The sequence below is a fragment of the Herpailurus yagouaroundi genome, unplaced genomic scaffold, assembly GCF_014898765.1.
Source record: "Herpailurus yagouaroundi ecotype Mexico unplaced genomic scaffold, PumYag 530, whole genome shotgun sequence".
Classification (NCBI taxonomy): domain Eukaryota; kingdom Metazoa; phylum Chordata; class Mammalia; order Carnivora; family Felidae; genus Herpailurus; species Herpailurus yagouaroundi.
The window spans coordinates 5,043,508-5,061,700 of record NW_024412747.1 but is presented as its reverse complement, the minus strand read 5'-3'; the positions used below and the strand labels follow the sequence as shown (position 1 = coordinate 5,061,700).

Below are 18,193 nucleotides of genomic sequence, written 5' to 3'. Positions count from 1 at the left end.
CCGAGAGCGCGCCCGCGCCCCTGCCGCCGCCGCCGCGCGCCTCCTCGTCTTCGAGTCGCTGCAGCAGAAAGCACAGCGTCTCCACGCGCTCCGCGGACGCCTCCCCGCGGCACAGCGCTCCGAGCAGGACCCGGGGGTCCCGGCTCTGCGACAGCAACGCTTCCGCGAGCACCCACTCCATTTGCCCCCCGCGCGCGCCGCCGACACCCGGCGCCCAAATGAGGGGCCGGCGTGCGCGAGTGCGTGCGCGTGCGCGGCTGGCCCGGGCTCACGCCTGCCCGGAGGGGGCCCTCAGCCCGCCCAGGTCCGGCCCTGCGCGCTCTGGGGCTCCCCCCAGCAGCACCGCCCGCAACCCGATCCCTCTCGCCCCTCCCTTACTATTTTGTAGTGGAAAGAAAGCCCTCGTTAAACGTCACTGTCGTCAGGGCATCAACTCCATCAATTCCTAATTGGAGATGGGCCTGCCCCAGAGCCCTAAATCAAGCAGGCGTGCCTGCGACTGTGAGCTAGAAGCACACCTCGATGTACTTCCGTCTCCTAGAAGGTTGTTTGCAAAAAGGCGCAGGTTGACACCGCTCACAAGGAGACTGGGTCTCAGTGGGTCCGAAATGGGTTCCGGACACCTGCAAAAAAACAAACCAAACCAAAAAGCCATACAATGAAAACTGAGAATGACTCAGAGGCCCTGAAAAGTACTACAGCTATGTGTTAGGGACAGGGCAGAAAACGATGCCAACGCCAGCCTTTGCGGTAAATGCCCAAGCTGATGTAACATGCACATGTTTCCACATAGTGCTTGTGCTCCAACGAGCGATCTCAAAAATTGCCCATCTGTGTATTTTCTGTGCATCTAGAGCCACCCGCAAAAACAGAAAACCGCACCTTAGCGTGTACCTTACTGCTTTGGTTCCTGGCTTAATCCTAGGCAAACGATCTATCACATGGGTTTTCTTTGCCTTCTAACCATAAACATCTCTCTGGCAGTCAATGGGTAGAGGACACAAGCCCATCTTCAAAGAGCTTGACGTGTATGAAACATAATTGATGAGGTATAAAGTTATTTGAAGTTAGGTTTTTTGTATATAATTTTAAGTTATTTTTAGATTTCTGATTTTCTATAATTTGAAGTTACCGGACATCCTATATGCAAGATTTTTTCTGTATTTCAGACTCATTCAGTTTTCCGTTAATAGAATGCATAAATGGTTCTGTTGTAAACCCACTAAGAATGTGTCAGTAAATACCAATTGCCTTCAACATATCACATGCCAGTAAATATCAATTTCCCTCAATCTACATTTTTCATATACCTAGCAAACAAAAATGAGCAAAACTCTTGAGCAGACTCTTAACGCAAATGTAGACCTCTGAAAAGGTGTTCAATATTGGCTGCTAAAGAAATTCAAATTAGACCACCAAAGAGATACCACTTCATACCCAATCAGCATGGCTAAATTTTAAAGGCGGAAAAGAGCCAAGGACGTGGAACAATTGGAACTCCCATACATGACTGGTGGGCGTGTAAATGGGACAATCACTTTGGAAAGCCGTTTCTAATGAAGTTAAAATGTACCTTGATGACTCGGCCATTGCACCCCTAGATATTTGCCTGAAGTCAATGAAAACATACCCCAACAAAAATGCTTGTGCATGAACATTTTTGCCAACCTTAGTCATTACCAAATGTTTATTACAACCTAAATGTCCATCGATGGAAGAACAGATGAACAAACTGTGACCTACTCATATAATAATGCTACTCAGCAATACAGAATGAATTACGAATCCGCGCAACAACATGGATAAATCTCAAAACCCTCATGCTGAACAAAAGAAGCCAGAGAATAAAGTTTACATACGGTCTGATTCCAGGTATATGACATTCAAGAATAGACAAAAGTAATCTTTTGGGTAGAAATGAGAATGGTAATTACCTGTAGGGAGTGGAGATTAAAACAGGACACAAGGGAACTTTCTAAGGTGATGGAAGTATTTTATCTTGATTAGGGTGCTGGTTACACAAAGTTTCACACTTGTCAAAGCTCCTTGAATTGAATCCCCAAGATCTATGCATTTCACTGCATGTAAGTTTTACCTCAGGTTTTTTTTTTTTAAGTTTATTTAGTTATTTTAAGTTTATTTAGTTATTTTGAGAGAGAGCACACGCGAGAGCAGGGGAGAGACAGAGAGAGAGAGAGGGGATGAGAGAGAATTCCAAGCAGGCTCTGTGCTGTCAGAGCCCTGTGTAGGGGCTCGAACTCACAAACCGTGAGATCATGACCTGAGCCGAGATCAAGAGTCGGTCGCTTAACTGACTGAGCCACCCAGGTACCCCTACCTCAGTTTTTAAAAATGACTTACTGGGGCACCTGGGTGCCTCCGTCGGTTAAGCAACAGATTCTTGGTTTCGGCTCAGGTCATGATCTCACAGTTTGTGGGTCATGAGATCAAGCCCCCATTCCGGCTTAGCACCGACAGCATGGAGCTTGCTTGGGATTCTGTCTCTCTCTTTTCTCTCTGCCCCTTTCCCACTTGAGCGCGCGCGCTCTCTCTCTCTCTCTCTCTCTCAAAATAAATAAATTTTAAAAACAACCTTTAAAAAAATGACTTATTAAAAATACACTCATAAGTTGGCCTATGTATTCATTCCCTATTACCTACAGAACAACGCCCAACTTTAGAGCACGCTGGTGGCTTCTTGGGCATCCAGTGAAAGCCAACCAGCCTCATAACCTAATTTTCCCTACTCTGCCCATGGTTCCAGACACATGGAACTCCTCTGTTGCCACATGTTTGTACTACTTATTCTCTCTGCCCGAATTATGTCCCCCAGTCACCGCTTCCCTGGCTCACCAAGGAGGGCAGGGGTCTCCTCACCACAAAAGCCGCCTCTTGTGTCCTTGTGGTACTTCACGGTTGAGGACTTCCTTTTCCTGAAACACTGTTTTTCTCCGGTTCTCATGACCTAACTTCTTCCTCCTCTTTGCTTTTCTCGACTTTTCCAGCTGTTTCGTCTCCACCTCTTTGGGGGAAGACTCCTCTTTCTCTTCCTGGCCTGTTTCCAGGGTTACATCTTCAGGCCTCTGTTCTTCTCACTTTATAAATTTTCCCTGAATAGCGTCACTAAAACTAAAGTGAGCTCCCATTTACATGCTAACAATGCGGGGGGAAAAAAATCTAGATCTCCCACCCAGATCTCGCTCCTGAGCTCCAAACCTGTCTATCCACTGCCTACCAGACATCTCCTTCGGCTTACCACCAGGGCATCAGTCTCAGTTGCCACTTTTTCAGACTTCAGCCTATTATCCTCATTCCCCAGCATCCTTACTTCTCGCCAGGTATTTCCCATTTAGGGGAATGGCCATTTTCAGTCAGCCGCCCAAGTCAAAAACCCCGGGACCCTGTAGACTTCTCACTCCTTTCCTTGACTACCACGTATGATCACTCTTCAAATCTATCCGTGGATCTTTCTAAATCTCTAGTGTCCCCGCCTCTCTGTCCCCGACTAATACCTGAGTTTTTGACTGATGTCATTTCTTACTAAGATAACAGCGACAACCTCCTACCCACATCACCCTCCACTCCAGTACATACTCGATGTTGCTACCATGATGATCTTCCTAAAATCAAACCATCGGGTGCCTATAGCCCTTTTGAGATACAGTTCAAATGTCATCTCTCCAGAAAGTCATTTCTTAATACCTCACTCCCACCAACAACACCCACCCCACCTAAGTAGGTGACCCTCTTCCAAATTCCCAAAACACCCTGGCATATCCACAGCATTTGTCATGCAGTGATATCATCGCAGGCTCACTTTTCTGCCCACTTCCCCACCATGAGCAATTGGTGGGGAGGAGGAATGGAGTTACGTCTTTAATCACATGAATCTGGCTTCTTGCATCTCTCGCTGTAACGCGCTCCAGGAATGCTCACTGAGTGACTAGCCATCTCCAACTCCTCCACGAGGACCCAAATTCCAAGGCATCTCCGGAAAGCTGTTCCCAATGCCCAGTTCTGTACTATCCAAATCTTCCATTTAGTAATAATAATTTGTCCATTGTCCTTACAATGAAGAACACATAGTAACATTTTTATATATGTGTTATTGCATTTAACTCTCAAAACAACTCATAAATGAAGCGCTATTATTTTTCTCACTTTACAGAAAAGTTAACCAAGAATGGGCGAGGTTAAGTGACTTGCCCAATGTCACGCAACAAAAAAGCAGCAGAGGGGACTCGAACCCATGCCCTCTGTTACATTACCTCTAAAACATCAAGAAAGTCTACAATTAGTATGTGAGGTTTACTGCCTCATAATCTCTGCACTCCCGGTGTCTAGCAGAGAGTAGCCACTCGGTAAATTTACTGTCATATGAATGGATGAATATGTATGTTTCCACCACGGTTTACGAGCCCCTTAAGAATTAGGATTTTGCTTCAATTCATTTTGTATCCTACACAGCAAACACAGTACCAGAAATATGGTAGCTCTCCAGTAAATGTTGGAAACTGGATAAACAAGAATTCAGGGGCCCCCGGGTGGCTCAGTCGGTTAATCGGCCAACTCTTGACCTTGGCTCCGGTCATGATCTCACGGTTCGTGAGACTGAGCCCCGCATCAGGCTCTGCGCTGTCAGCACGGAGCCTGCTTGGGATTCTTTCTCTCTCTCCCTCTCTCACTGCCCCTCCTCCACTCGTGCTGTCTCTCTCTCTGTCTCAAAATTAATAGACATTAAAAAAAAAAAAGAATTCAGTATTTTTGTAGTGGTAGGTGTGATAAATTCATCAGCCAGAAAATTTGCAGGGACACAATTCCTCTTGAAACACGAGCATCTGAAAGCTGAAATCCTTGTCGCCTGGACCAACATGTAATAAGCGTGTTGCTTTGATAGAGGAGACTCAGACCCTCCAGCCACCCCTCCTCACCCTTGCAACTGCCAGTGATGGAGTGGTGTGGAGAGAGGTTTGCTGCCCCCGATCCTTGCAATTGTCCTGCGTCACCCACAAACGAGTAAGAGTTTATGGCGGTTATTTTAACGGCAAAAACAGGTGCCAGGAGAGACGAGCGTTGGTCTCCGCTGCCTTCTGTTTAGCTACTTTAGCTCAAGTATTCATGTATTCAACATTCTCTCTTGCTTCCCTTACACCCAAAGCCTGCCACGTGCTGTTTCCTCCAACAACAAATGTGTATGCTTCTGAGAAAGAAACCCTGCCCGTCTGGTGCGTGCAAATATCTGGCAGTGGTCCCCTAGGGAGCTACTCCCTAGGATGTGACCCCCTCTGCTCCACCTCTGGCTCTCCCGGCTGAATGATCACCGTGCGTGGGCTCTCACCACGCAAGTTGCAACATGCAAATAATTCAAATTTTTGGGCATTCGTTGCCTGCACCGTATATTCTAAATCTTCCCATGAGATCTCTAAAGATGGGTATCCTGGATTCCCTTCGAGGCTGAAATAGTGCACTTGGAAATGTGATTGTTTGATAAGGGAAGGGAAGCAAAAATAATATGAAAACAGAGAGAGGGGCAAAACATAAGAGACTCTTAAATATAGAGAACAAACTGAGGGTCACCGGCGGGGTTGTGGGGGGGAGGGATGGGCTAAGTGGGCAAGGGGCATTAAGGAGGACACTGGTTGGGATGAGCACTGGGCATTATAGGTAGGGGATGAATCACTGGAATCTACTGAAATCATTATTGTACTATATGCTAACCAACGTGGATGTAAACTAAAAAATAAATGAAAAGAAAGTGGCTGCAAAACGTAAAGGAAAAATAAACAAAATCTAATATACTTGTCTTCGGGGCACCTGAGTGGCTCAGTCGGTTAGGTGTCCGACTTCAGCTCGGGTCATGATCTCATGGTTTGTGAGGTCGAGCCCCACATCAGGCTCTGTGCTGACAGCCCGGAGCCTGGAGCCTGCTTCGGATTCTGTGTCTCCCCCTCTGTCTGCTCCTCCCCTGTTCATGCTCTGTCTCTCTTTCAAAACTAAATAAACACTTTTAAAAAATTCGATCTACTTGTCTTCAAATTAAAAAAATAAAAGAAAAGAAATACGATTGTTGGGCAGTGCCTCTGACTGTTAATCCCAGCTCTTCTCATGTTTCCAACTTAAAATGAATACTGCTTCCTTCTTAGCAAGGGTAATGGAGAGTAGTGAATAGGGAAGAAGAAGGGTAAGTTAGGGAAAGCCATCCAGGTAAACATTTTCTCAGATGGGTCTTATAGGACTGTTTGCATGAATTCCCTGTTTGCTGCTGCTGAGGAACCTTGCTGGTACTTACCCGGATCTTTCATGATGCTGTGGATAATAGATATCCATAGAAAATAGTGCATGATGAACATCCATCCAGAGATAGGTATCCAGGGCTCAAAACCCACTGAAAAAGTCCTCTTTAAATGCCGGAATCTTGTTTGCATGCACACAGGCTCTGGAATGAATGCACAGATATGTCACCAAAACGGATCTGGTTAGGGGCACCTGGGTGGCTCGGTGGGTTAGGGGTCCGACTTCGGCTCAGATCATGATCTCACGGCTGGTGAGTGCGTCGGGCTCTGTGCTGACAGCTCAGAGCCTGGAGCCTGCCTCGGATTCTGGGTCTCCCTCTCCTTCTCCCTCTCTGCCCCTCCCCCGCGAGCGCTCTTTCTCTTTCTCAAAAATAAATAAACTTAAAAAAAAAAAAAAAGACGGATCTGGTTAGAAGCTGACACTTCTCGGGATAGGAGACGGTGCTGTTGTCAGTGCAGTGTGCTTTTCCATTCTCTGTGTTCACAGTTGCAAAGTGGAGGTCACGTAGAGAAAGAAAGCATAGCAATTACTAGCCAGATTTTAGCTGGAGTCTTCGGCTGTTTACCTCTGAGGGTCTAAGAAGGAGAGAGAGCTGTCTGAGAGGTGCCGTCTGCGACTTGTGCCTTGGGATGTCTCCCATGCCCCGAGAGAACCTCCGTGGAGAAAGTTGCTGCATCGGTATGAGGCGTAGGTTCGTGTGAAGGGTGACTGGGGCAGACACCATTAGTTGTTAACCCAGTATCTTACCTCCCTCCTCCATTGCTCACAGAACCCTGATTTTATTCCAGGTGGCAGTATGTTACACACCCTCCCCCTCTTCCCAGGGCAATGGCTCACCCTTAGGCAGCCAGCGGGACAACCGTGACCCCTACTCTCCTTTCCTGAGAGTTAGGGCACAGGGGCTGGCTGTGTGTCCCGTCTTTGACAAAGAGACTTGAGCTGAACTCTGCTAGGGATATGGCTGGGAAAGCTTTTGCTTTCTGATAGAAGGAATGGGACCGACACTGCCCCCGCTCACCTCTCCTCTTTCTTCTCTGAACACAGTGTCCTCCCTGGACCAACGGCAGCCATCACAAGCCCGTCAGAGAACTCTGCATTAGAGGGAAGAAACCGCGGGAACAGTCTGGCCTCCTTGGAGCTGCGCGGCCAGGGCTAGAAAGTATCCATTTCAGGACTTAATGTTATATGAGAAAAATAAGCCCCTTGTTTGCTGGAGCGTCTCTTGTTGAATATTTCATACTTATCATCAAGTATTCCTACCGGATACAGGACTCCTGCCCAGCCTCACATTATTTAGAATTATTGGCTCACTTAGCTCTGACATCTCCCTCTTTCCGGGCTGAGGAGCCTCTTTCTGACCAGTTGCCACCATCATTCCTGCCTTGAACCTCACATTCACCGTTGCTAAGCCTTGCGACTCGTGGCCCAATACAGAAGGAGGCAACACAATGGATCCTGGCTGGGCATCCATTCCTTCCGTCTCTGTTTCTCAACTTGTACTCAAGTAGCTGATCAAGGGGAAGTTTGGGAGAGACAGTCATTGGCCTCCGATGAATACGTACCTTCGAGTTCTGCCTTTCTAGTACGTAAGATCTTCGCTTGTGTTGGCCGAAGCCAGAATCGTGTTGGTTTTCACCTGGGTGCCGATCAGAATCACCAGGGGTCCTTCATCCCCAGAGCAGCTCTGCTCATAGAGAGCACCTGGCCTCACTCTGGACCAATTAAACCAGAAACTCAGAGCACGGGGTACAGGCATCCATATATATATATATATATATATATATATTTATTATTTTTTTTTTTGAGAGCTCCACAAGCTGGGTGAAACCTGTTGGCTTCTGTCATGCACTTTCCACCCTCATGGTAGACATTCACAGCAAACTGGGGGAGGAAGGGAGAAAAAGAAAAGTGAAATATTTGGGGACAAGCCATCCTTTCGACAGTCAGCCAATCAGTCTATTAGAGACAGATACTGTCCCACTTCTGTCCGGGACTGCCTTGCTCATCGGAAGATGCTTAGAAAGAAAAGCGTGAAGAGCCCAGCGAGTCACTGGCCTAACTAAGGGGAGGGAAGGAGGTGTGACCATGCTCACAGGGGGACACGTCCGTTCGCAGTGTTGTCTCCCCTGAGAGTGCAATGAAACGATGCTGTGGGGGTTGTGAAATTTTCGATCAGTTCATCTCTCAAACACAATCTAAGAGCTTTTAAAACAAACAAACAAACAAACAAACAAACAAAAAATTGTCCTTGCTCCTACCGCTAGGTCCTTTCCTATCCTTTTCTGGTTTTCTGCAGACAGAAGGGCGTTCTGCATCACCGTGCCTCTCCATTCTGGTGAGGGCAGGACGACCCACTGAGGCTGCTCCAATCCCTGGGCCCGGAGCCCTAGGAGTTTGGCAGCAAGAGAGAGCAGGCTTAATCCCGCTTCTGAAGCAAACCATCCTGTTTCTGAAGCAAAATCCGGATTCTCGAGCTTTGCTGTGACTGTCAGTGTCTCTCCCTCTGCTGTTTCCGCCCCGGGGAGAGGATGGCAGTGCACGGTCACACAAGGATTACTGTTAAATGATGAATTGTGATACCAGGGAAGGCCGCGAGTCACTGCAGGGAGAATTTGAAGCCGCGGGAGTTCTTGCCCACGGCCAGTGTGAGAGCGCTGGAGGAGCCTTTAATGGCGGCATTTGCAATAAAGGAGGTGAAATCCATTACCAACTGTCTTTATTTGCTAGCCCACTGATAAGCCATCGCGAGGCTGCGTCCAGCCAGACTTGGACATACCAGGCCCATCAACCTCTCGCCAATAATAGATGCTCCCCAAGTAGCTTTTCCTGAAATACTGGCAATTTCCTTCCCCTGATAGATAAGTATGGATTTACATTTTTGTGTCTGAGCTCAGAGCCAGAGGGCATTAAGTGGATATTGCTGATTCCTCGCTGGGGGGTGTGGCAAGGCTTTTAAGGTGAGCTCTTGAGACAGTTTTCAAGATTTCACACAAAGGTATCGTGTGGCTCATTCTTTTTCCTGTGTAGTGAGGGCAGACGTGGTTTCCACCCCACGAAGCGGGTGCCATGGGTGACACTCCCCTCTGCAAGGCTCGGTTCTAGTTCTCGTGCAGTGTGGCCCCTGTGTTTTTCCTCACGGAAATATGTCCTCTCCTGGGTGTTTCTTTGTCAGCGTGCACAAACAACTTATGATGGCTAATTTCACGTGTCCATTTGGAGAGTGCTTTTGCTTGAGATTAATATTACGTGGATGAACTTTGAAGTAAAGCAGATTGTGGTGGGCCTCATCCAATGAGTTGACGGCCTGAACAGAACAAGAAAAACCGGCCTCCCCGAGCACGAGGAAACATGGCAGCAGACGGCCTTCAGAATATATCTGCACTACCGGCTCTCTTGGGTCTCCAACCTCCTGAACTATACAGTAAACTTGGAGTTGCCGGCTTCCATAATCATGTGAATGAACTAACAATAAATCTCTTTCTCTGTATATATATATATATATATGTATATACATATCATACATATATCCTATGTATATCCCATCCTATGTATGGGAACAAAAGTTCCCAAATGCTTAACTACTTCTGAAAACATTGTTTACTAAATGCAATGCTAAGTAAAAAAAAAAAAAAAAAAATTTTTTTGCTGAATGTTAGAAGTTCATTTTACAGACTATCGTGCTTTTAAGTTGATAATCTCTTACGTTTCTAATGATAGGCAGTTTTAATTGTTAAGTTCAGCATTGCTCTCATTGGCTAATAAATACTACAGTGTTTCTGAGTTTGTAAGAAACAGGTGCTATTTAACTGTTTAACTTCTCTCAATCAACCAACCAATTGAGATAAATTCGTTTAGCATCCATCCACCATATACTACCTAAATGGTTTATAAAAGCCAGTGCGTGGGAGTGCCTGGGTGGCTCAGTCAGTTAAGCATCAGACTCGGTTTTGGCTCAGGTCATGATTTCACGGTTTTGTGGGTTCAAGCCCCACGCTGGGCTCTGTGCAGTTCAGAGCCTGGAGCCTGCTTAGGATTCTATGTCTCCCTCTTTCTGCCCCAACCCTACTCACATACACTCTCTCTCTCAAAAATAAACATGAAACATTTTTTTAAATAAATCAAAATAAGTAAAAAATTGAAGACCACCCTACCCTACACACACACACACACACACACACACACACACACACACAGCATTCCACCCCTTGTCCAGCAGCAGGTGGTGAAAACAGAAAGAGACTGAATGTCCTGACTTTAGGAGGCCTGATCCCAGAGCAAGAAGACTTTGGGAGCAGGTGGAGCTGGGGGGGGGGTTGCTGGGAAGGAGAGGAGGAAGCAAAAGTGTTAAAAAGGACAAAGAAACAGTGAGAGAAAAACAAAAGTAAGTTGTCATCGGATGTACCACCCCATCACCAATATCCAATTCCTTTTGCAAAGAGGAGCGGGATGCTGGGGGTGCCCGTACAGGAGGTGAAAGAAACCGTTTTTCATCTTGTTGGCATTCAATTTGAAAATCTAGCTATCGGTAACCTAGCCTCAAAGCTAGTATTTGGGCGATTTCTTTTATAACTAGAGCTGACATCGTGAAGAATATTAATGTCCGTGTGAATAAGCAGGACCATGAGTTGAGACCACAGTTCTCTGTGAATATTGATTCCCCTTGGTTAAGAATGATGGCAGAACTCGTTATGGCTGCCACTTTGACCTTGTTTGCATTAAGGGATGACCGATGGCTACACGTGAAGTGAATTTTCTTTGCCTGGGGTCTTAGCATGTGTCATAGCCCTGACGATGGGGCTGGCAGAAAGAGTCCACATCACAAAGGGACAATGTGACTTCAGCCTTGTTCCTCTGGCCAATGTCCGAGTGCCTGCAACATGCCAGGTACCGTGTTGGGGGCAGTCAGCGTCTCTGTCCTCCTGATGCTTCTTGTCTGAATGATTTTGTGAATAATTAATAACTGGTTCAGTACATACTCTGCAAGACAGGCAAAGAGTGTGCGGAGAGCCCACAACCAGAGGCCCCAACTGGTCTGCGTGGTAGGACTGGCTTCCCTGATAAAGGGTGTGTGTTAGCCGATAGGGAAAGAATGAAGGGAATTAGTCAGATAAGTCCTGGTGGACGCTTCCCCCCTGGGGGAAACTACGTGGACACCCTGAGACAGGAGAGAGCAGAAGAAAAGACAAAAAAATGAAGGACGCGTGTGTGTGTGAGATGAGCTGAGAATTTCAGACTCAGCTCTAGGTGGGAAGCCACCGTGGGGGTTTCGGGGGAAGGGGGGAATGTTGGATGAAGCGATTTGCAGGTTTCAAAAATGTGCTTGTGTGTTGAGGACTGCACAGTTGCGGCAGAAATCACTCACCAGCTCTCTGATTCAGCATTTAACATTCAAAGACTGTGTCCTTTTTTTGTTTTAATTGTGGCAAAAGACACAAACATGAAATTCACCATTTTTTCAGGGTGTATTCCACTGGCATTGGCAATATTCTGTTGTTATCCAACAGTTACTGCCATAACTCGCTCCATCTTGCAAAACGGAAACTCTGTACCCATGAAACAATAAGTCCCCGTCCCCTCCCCAGCCCCTGGCAGCCACCATTTTCCTTTCTGTCTCTATGAATTTGACTCCTCGCGGAACCTCACGTCACTGAAGTCATACAGTATCTGTCCCTCTGTGACTGGCTTATTTCTCTCAGTATAAGATCCTCAAGGTTTATCCAGGTGGTAGCCTGTACCAGAATTTCCTTTTATGGGGCGCCTGGGTGGCTCAGTCAGTTAAGCATGCGACTCTTGGTTTGGGTTCAGGTCGTGATCTCATGGTTCATGAGTTTGAACCCCATATCCGGCTCTGTGCTGACAGTGCAGACCCTGCTTAGGATTCTCTCGCTCTCTGTCACAGAATAAAGAAACTTAAAAAATTTTTTTTCTTCCTTTTTAAGGCTGAATAATATTCCACTGTGTGGCTAGACCATTTATGTATCCACTCATCTGTCAATGGACACTTAGATTGCTTCCACCCCTTGGCTATTGTGAATAATGATGCCCCGAACACAAAAATGCAAATATCTCTTTAAGTCCCTGCTTTTGAGGGACTATATACCCTCAAATATTCTTTTGAGTATATACCCTCAAAGTCTATTTCTTGGACTTCCTTTCTAGGAATGACACTACACCGAACTCTAGGGAGGTTTAGACAAATGAGTATCGCCCAGTCTCTGCCATCCCAATGGAGACAGGAAACTTTAAAAACAGAGCAATCTTCACTGAACTGGGCTACTGATAAACGATTTGGGAGTCCATAAGGAAGGTGCACCACAGTGGGCACCACTGGAGACAGGAACCCAGATGAGAGGCTACGGTGACAACCCAGATAAGAAAAATCAGCATCTTCAATATCGTGACATCGGGGCGCCTGGGTGGCTCAGTCGATTAAGTGTCTGACTTCAGCTCAGGTCACGATCTCACGGTTCTTGAGTTTGAGCCCCACTTCGGGCTCTGCGCTGACAGCTCAGAGCCTGGAGCCTGCTTCAGATTCTGTGTCTCCCTTGATCTCTGCCCCTTCCCCGCTCATGCTCTCTCTCTCTCTCTCAAAAATAAATGATTAAAAAAATATATATATCGTGACATCAATGGGGATGGAGAGAAAAGCAGTTTTCTTGAGTTAGTGTAAGTCATGGCCAAAGGCCATTTGCTCTTGGTTGATTTCAGGATGGTCAGTGTCTGAGCCCACATTGTGCCTCTCCCCTCAGGACCATCAGCCTCTGTCTCCTCCTCCAGGGCCTCCTTCAATTAAGGAGCATCTCTGCCCACCCCAACCCCTGCTTCCCTGTGACCGGATGAAAGACAGCCCAGGAAAACCCCCACAGCTCACACCGACTGGGAGCTCTTTGGAGCAGCAGCTTTGAAGGACAGATTCCCCGAGCAGGAACTCCCACTGGGCAACTCAAGGAGCCTCTGGGCAGCTCGGTCCCGTTAGCTATTTTTAGTTTGCCTTTTAGATTTAGAAACAGGCAGCATTCTGTAAAAACTCATTTTTTCTGCTTCCCTCAGGCAGAAAATTTCAATCCCAAACCTTCACGCTAAGTGACACGATGTTTGAGAATTTAGCCGACTTTCTTCCCTCATTGTTACCTTGCCATTCATACCTCTACGGATGCTGAATGCCCCGAGTTGTCTAGTCCCAACTCAAGCAGCAGACAAATGACAATTAATGAGGTCCCTAACTGTGTCAAGATTGTGATATCATTCTGGGGTGGGGGTGGGGAGCTGGTTAATACAGTATCTGTACATAATTGAGAGATACAAACCTCAACGCCCACCCCCAAAAGTAGTACCCTAAGCTTGAACATCAAATCCTCCAAGTGGGTTCTCAGATCCTGGGCTCATTTGAAAATATTTATTTATTTGAATTTTTATTAAATATTTATTTATTTTTGAGAGAGAGAGAGAGAGAGAGAGAGAGAGAGAGAGAGAGAGAGACAGAGCACCAGCAGGGGAAGGGCAGAGAGAGAGGGAGACACAGAATCCAAAGCAGGCTCCAGGCTCCGAGCTGTCAGCACAGAGCCCGACGCGGGGCTCGAACTCACGAACCGAGAGATCATGACCTGAGCCAAAGTCGGACGCTCAACTGACTGAGCCCCTGCCTGGCGCCCCTGAAAATATAAATTCTTCGGGAAGATGAGAAATCTGGTTAACGAAACATTTTACCTTAACATCTCGGTCACTTAGTACCATTAAGGACTCTAAAGAAATAGAGCCACAAGACAAGAGAGACACCAGTGTTTCATTTACTTATTCTTCTTTGTGGCCCCAGCTGCGAAGACTCAGAAAGCTAACAAATGTCTGTAATTGGCTGCTCTCAGAAGTATCGCAGAAACACCCACAGATATAGGACACGGAGCTGGCTACATGCTGAGCTTGGAATATGACATAACATAACCTTATGCCTCCAATGTTTTAGTTTGCAAATTGTCAAATCAGTGGAAAAGTGGAATGGGTAGTAAGTACCATTCAGGTTCGTCGCGTGGCTTTCATCCAGATGTACTTGTTGTTAATGGTTTATCATCTATGCTTCCTCTTTCTCTCTCTATTCCCCTATATACACATGATATATGCGTAAGTGCACACACACACACACACACACACACACACACGTGTATATACACATATGCCAAACTGTTTGAAAGGAAATTGTAGACATCATGACATTCCTCCTTAGATGCTTCGACACGCATCCTCTAAGAACAAAAATATCTGCCTTCATAATCCCAGCACTATTATCACACCCAAGAATAATAGCATCGACATGTCAAAGGGAAATTTTCAGGAAGGTAAAATTTTGACTCTCGTCCATATATAAAATGACCACGTGTTAAAGGTTTTTATTTAACTCCTGGTTAATGGGGGCCCTGGAAGACGTCACCAGCAGTTCAAAAGAGGATCCAAAGAGCCATCACATGTACAGGTGAGGAATGTTGAAAGGAATGAACACACGGAGGCAGAACTGGCTTGTCTGTGTCCACGAGCAAGGATTATTTTGCCGGGCTATCTATTATCTACAACTTGCTGAGTTGTAAAATAGCTCAAAGGCACTGAAAGCGGCAGAGCCCCTCTGGAATCAGAATCGGATAACCTTGAGGGGTGTGCTCTAGACCAGGAATTTGGCAAGTGTTTTCTATAAAGGGCCAGATAATAAATATTTTAGGTTTTTGCAAGCCACGCAGCATTCGAACGTGAAAGTAACCATAGACATCCCTGAAGGAATGAGCATAGCTTCCTGCCAATCAAACTTTATGTACAGACACACGGGGCAGTCCCTATCTGGCTCCCTAGCAATGCTTTTCTGGCCCTGCTCTAAAGAATGAATAATTCTGCACTGATGCACACATTTTCTCCAACACTTAAAAAAAAATAATAAGAGGCTATCCTGAGTTGAATTGTGTCCCCCCCTCAAAATTCATATGTTGGAGACCTAACCCCAATACCTCCGAATGTGACTGCATTTGGAGATAGGATCTTTAAAGAAAGTAATCAGGTTAAAATGAGCTTACGAAGGTAGACCCTCTCTCAATAGGACTGGTGTCCCTATAAGAATAGGAGATTAGGACACAGAAGGAAGGCCGTGTCAAGACACACAGAGAAGACGGCCATCTACACGCTAAGGAGAGAGGCCTCAGGAGAAGCCAACTCTGCCCACACCTTGATCTCAGACCTCCAGCCTCCAGAACTGTGAGAACATCAATTTCTGCTGTGTAAGCCGCCCCAACGGGTGGTACTTTTGTTACAGCAGCCGGAGCAGACTGACAGATGTCTTTCACTTGGGAAAAGATGGTTATCTACTCAAGTGAGTAGGTTAGGCCAACTTCTCCTTAAAGTTATTTTGTCAAACGCAGTATGTCAAGAAACGCTGCAGAGGCGGAGGTGGGGAAAGGGTTGTGATGCCAAATCAGTTTAGCAACGATAGCAAACCGTAGTTCCTTCTTAAAAATCTGCCATGACCCCAGAGTGTCAAAGCTTTTGAGATGTCCCACCATGACACCTGTTTTAGCTTGGGATAGCCTAGAGCTTCCCAAATTGGAATGCTTGTTGTTGTTTTTTTAAGGTACAATTCTTTCTTGTTTAAGTTTATTTATTTTTAGTAATCTCTACATCCAACGGGGGGCTCGAACTCACTACCCCAAGATCGAGGGTCACGTACTCTTCTGACTGAGCCAGCCAGGTGCCCCAAAGTTACAATTCTTAAATAATAAACCCAGTATTCTTGGAACGTGCTTTGGAAACACTAGGGTGAGCAAAGAATGAGACAGGTATTCTGAGAATGTAAAGTTGCCTGCAGGCCGAGCCTTGGGGAGGGCAGGATTCAGAAGGCTGCAGTCGAGAACATGAGTGTGTTCCAGGCAGGGGCAAGAGGGGGACTCCTGTGCCCAGACCTGGGCCAGCGAGGTAGACAGGAGAACATGAGGGGCCAGACTGCTCAGTGATAATCGCTCATCGTTATGTGTCCGAGGAAGGCTGGTCCTCAGGGAAGGATCGTTATCTGTTTTCATGGAGAACCCGAGGTCTCAGTATCCTGTTGCAGAATAAGGAATGGGGTTCGGAACACCTGGCCCCCGGCGTCTTCCTTTGGGGCCCTGGCGATCACCTCCCAGCAGAACTTCAGAGCCCTCTAGTCACTCCTCGGTGTGCATCTCGCATCAGTGGGGTGACAGCCGGTGCACACAATGTCAGCCTCAGGCCACCAGATGGCGCGCGGAACCCACGGTGCACGTGCCCCGTCTTCTGGTTTGTCCCAGCGCTGGCCCAGGGCCCGTAGGAAATGTGTTACTATGTCTCCTCTTGCCCAGCGTCCTGCAAGGTTTTCACTCTTTCCAAAGCTCATCTGTAGAGAAACATGTGAAACACCATACTGCGCAGCTGTGCTTTTCCTCTCCTTTTGCTCCTGGGGACAGGCCAGCAGTATTTCCCCTTGTCTGAAGAGTCTCAGAGTCCAGGGTCCTCATGCATGTTCTCCCCGGAACAAGAAGTGGGGAATACTTAGCTTCCATTTTGAAATCCGCAATCCTGATGAAATGTAATTGCTGGGGGGAAAAATATCTCAGGGATTGTTTATTAGGACAACCGCATTCCTGGTGTGAAAACAGACTGCAAACGCTTTGTTACTCTGGTATTCTGACTGTTAACACAGTGGGGTGTAAGGTTTTTACGTAATCCCAAACCTCAGCCGGGAAGAGTTAATGATGTTACTCATGCCACCAGGGCATGAAAGGAAAGCTTGCATTTTTGGGTGGTTATTGCTTGCCCAGAGCGGTGGAATGAGCCATAAGGCTGAAAGCCAAGGGACTTGGGCCACCCATGCAGTGAAATAATCCCCGAGAAATGCACTGCTTGGAGTGGAAATGAAAGTGAAGGGAACAGTCATTCCAGGGCATTTACTAAATATTATTGACAGTCATTCAGTCTCAAGTTTGGTTGATGCTCAAGACTACAAATCTCGGATTTGGGATCTATTACGTAGATCACAGGAAATGACTGACATCAAGCAGTTGGAACACTGTTCTCGTCAAGCTCTGGGTCGTCAGCAGTGAGCTCGGTTCTTATTTTCAGTTCCAGTAGGAATGAATAATTAATAACCTCGTTTCTGAATGGAAAGTACATTTCAATGGATGGGTGATGCTTTCAGAAGGGCCTCTGAGGGTTACTGCTTATTTCCCTTTTTTTTTTTTTTCTCTTTCTGAAGGGGGGTGGGGAGCCTGGATGAGAAGAAAGAAGCAGTATTCAAATGTACGACGGCCTCTGTTTTTGACCCATCGGAGCCTCACGTGAATAAGGAAAAGCAGAATCTGATGCTGACATCGGCATCTACACTAAGCTAGGCACTCTCTCCCACGTCCCGTGAGTACTTTCTTGACCTTTACGGCAACAATTTGATAGTTGGCATCGGACCAGTTTTTCAGATGAGGCTATGAAGCTCCGAGAGGTTCAACAGTTTGCCCAAAGTCACACTGCTTAGTAGATTCGAGAGCCGGCGCTCGCAACCGGGTATGCCTGACTTCAAAGCCTGGGTTCCTTCTCCTTTCGCCAGGGCACTTCCTGGACTCGCAGGACCTCCAAGTCGGGAATGAGCTGGGAGACCATTTAGGTGAACCCTCGAAATAATGGAGGCATTCTTCTGGTGCTCTCCAGGAGTTGAAAGGCAAAGAAGTCATAAATGTGCCTGGCGAAGCCTAGAAGAAATCGGAGCAAGGCTTCAGAATGCAGACAGAGGGCAACATGCAAATGTGGGTTGGGGCGGGATGGCCGTAGTATCCTGAAGTTGTGTGTACTGTGTTATAGGACTCAGAGGAATGCTCAAAGTACTCTGCCCCGTACCCGCCCCCCCCCCCCACACCTCCCAGAAAGG

At 46.8% G+C, this 18,193-nt stretch overlaps 1 protein-coding gene across 1 annotated transcript in view; it reads right to left on the bottom strand.

The window, feature by feature from the left end:
* TARBP1 (tRNA guanosine 2 -O-methyltransferase TARBP1) overlaps nt 1-181 on the bottom strand; it is a 96,268-nt gene extending 96,087 nt beyond the window's left edge. Inside the window, exon 1 of the mRNA XM_040464911.1 lies at nt 19-181. Coding sequence (XP_040320845.1) covers nt 19-181 — 163 coding nt within the window. The remainder of the gene's footprint in view (nt 1-18) is intronic.
* Nucleotides 182-18,193: the final 18,012 nt, after the last annotated feature.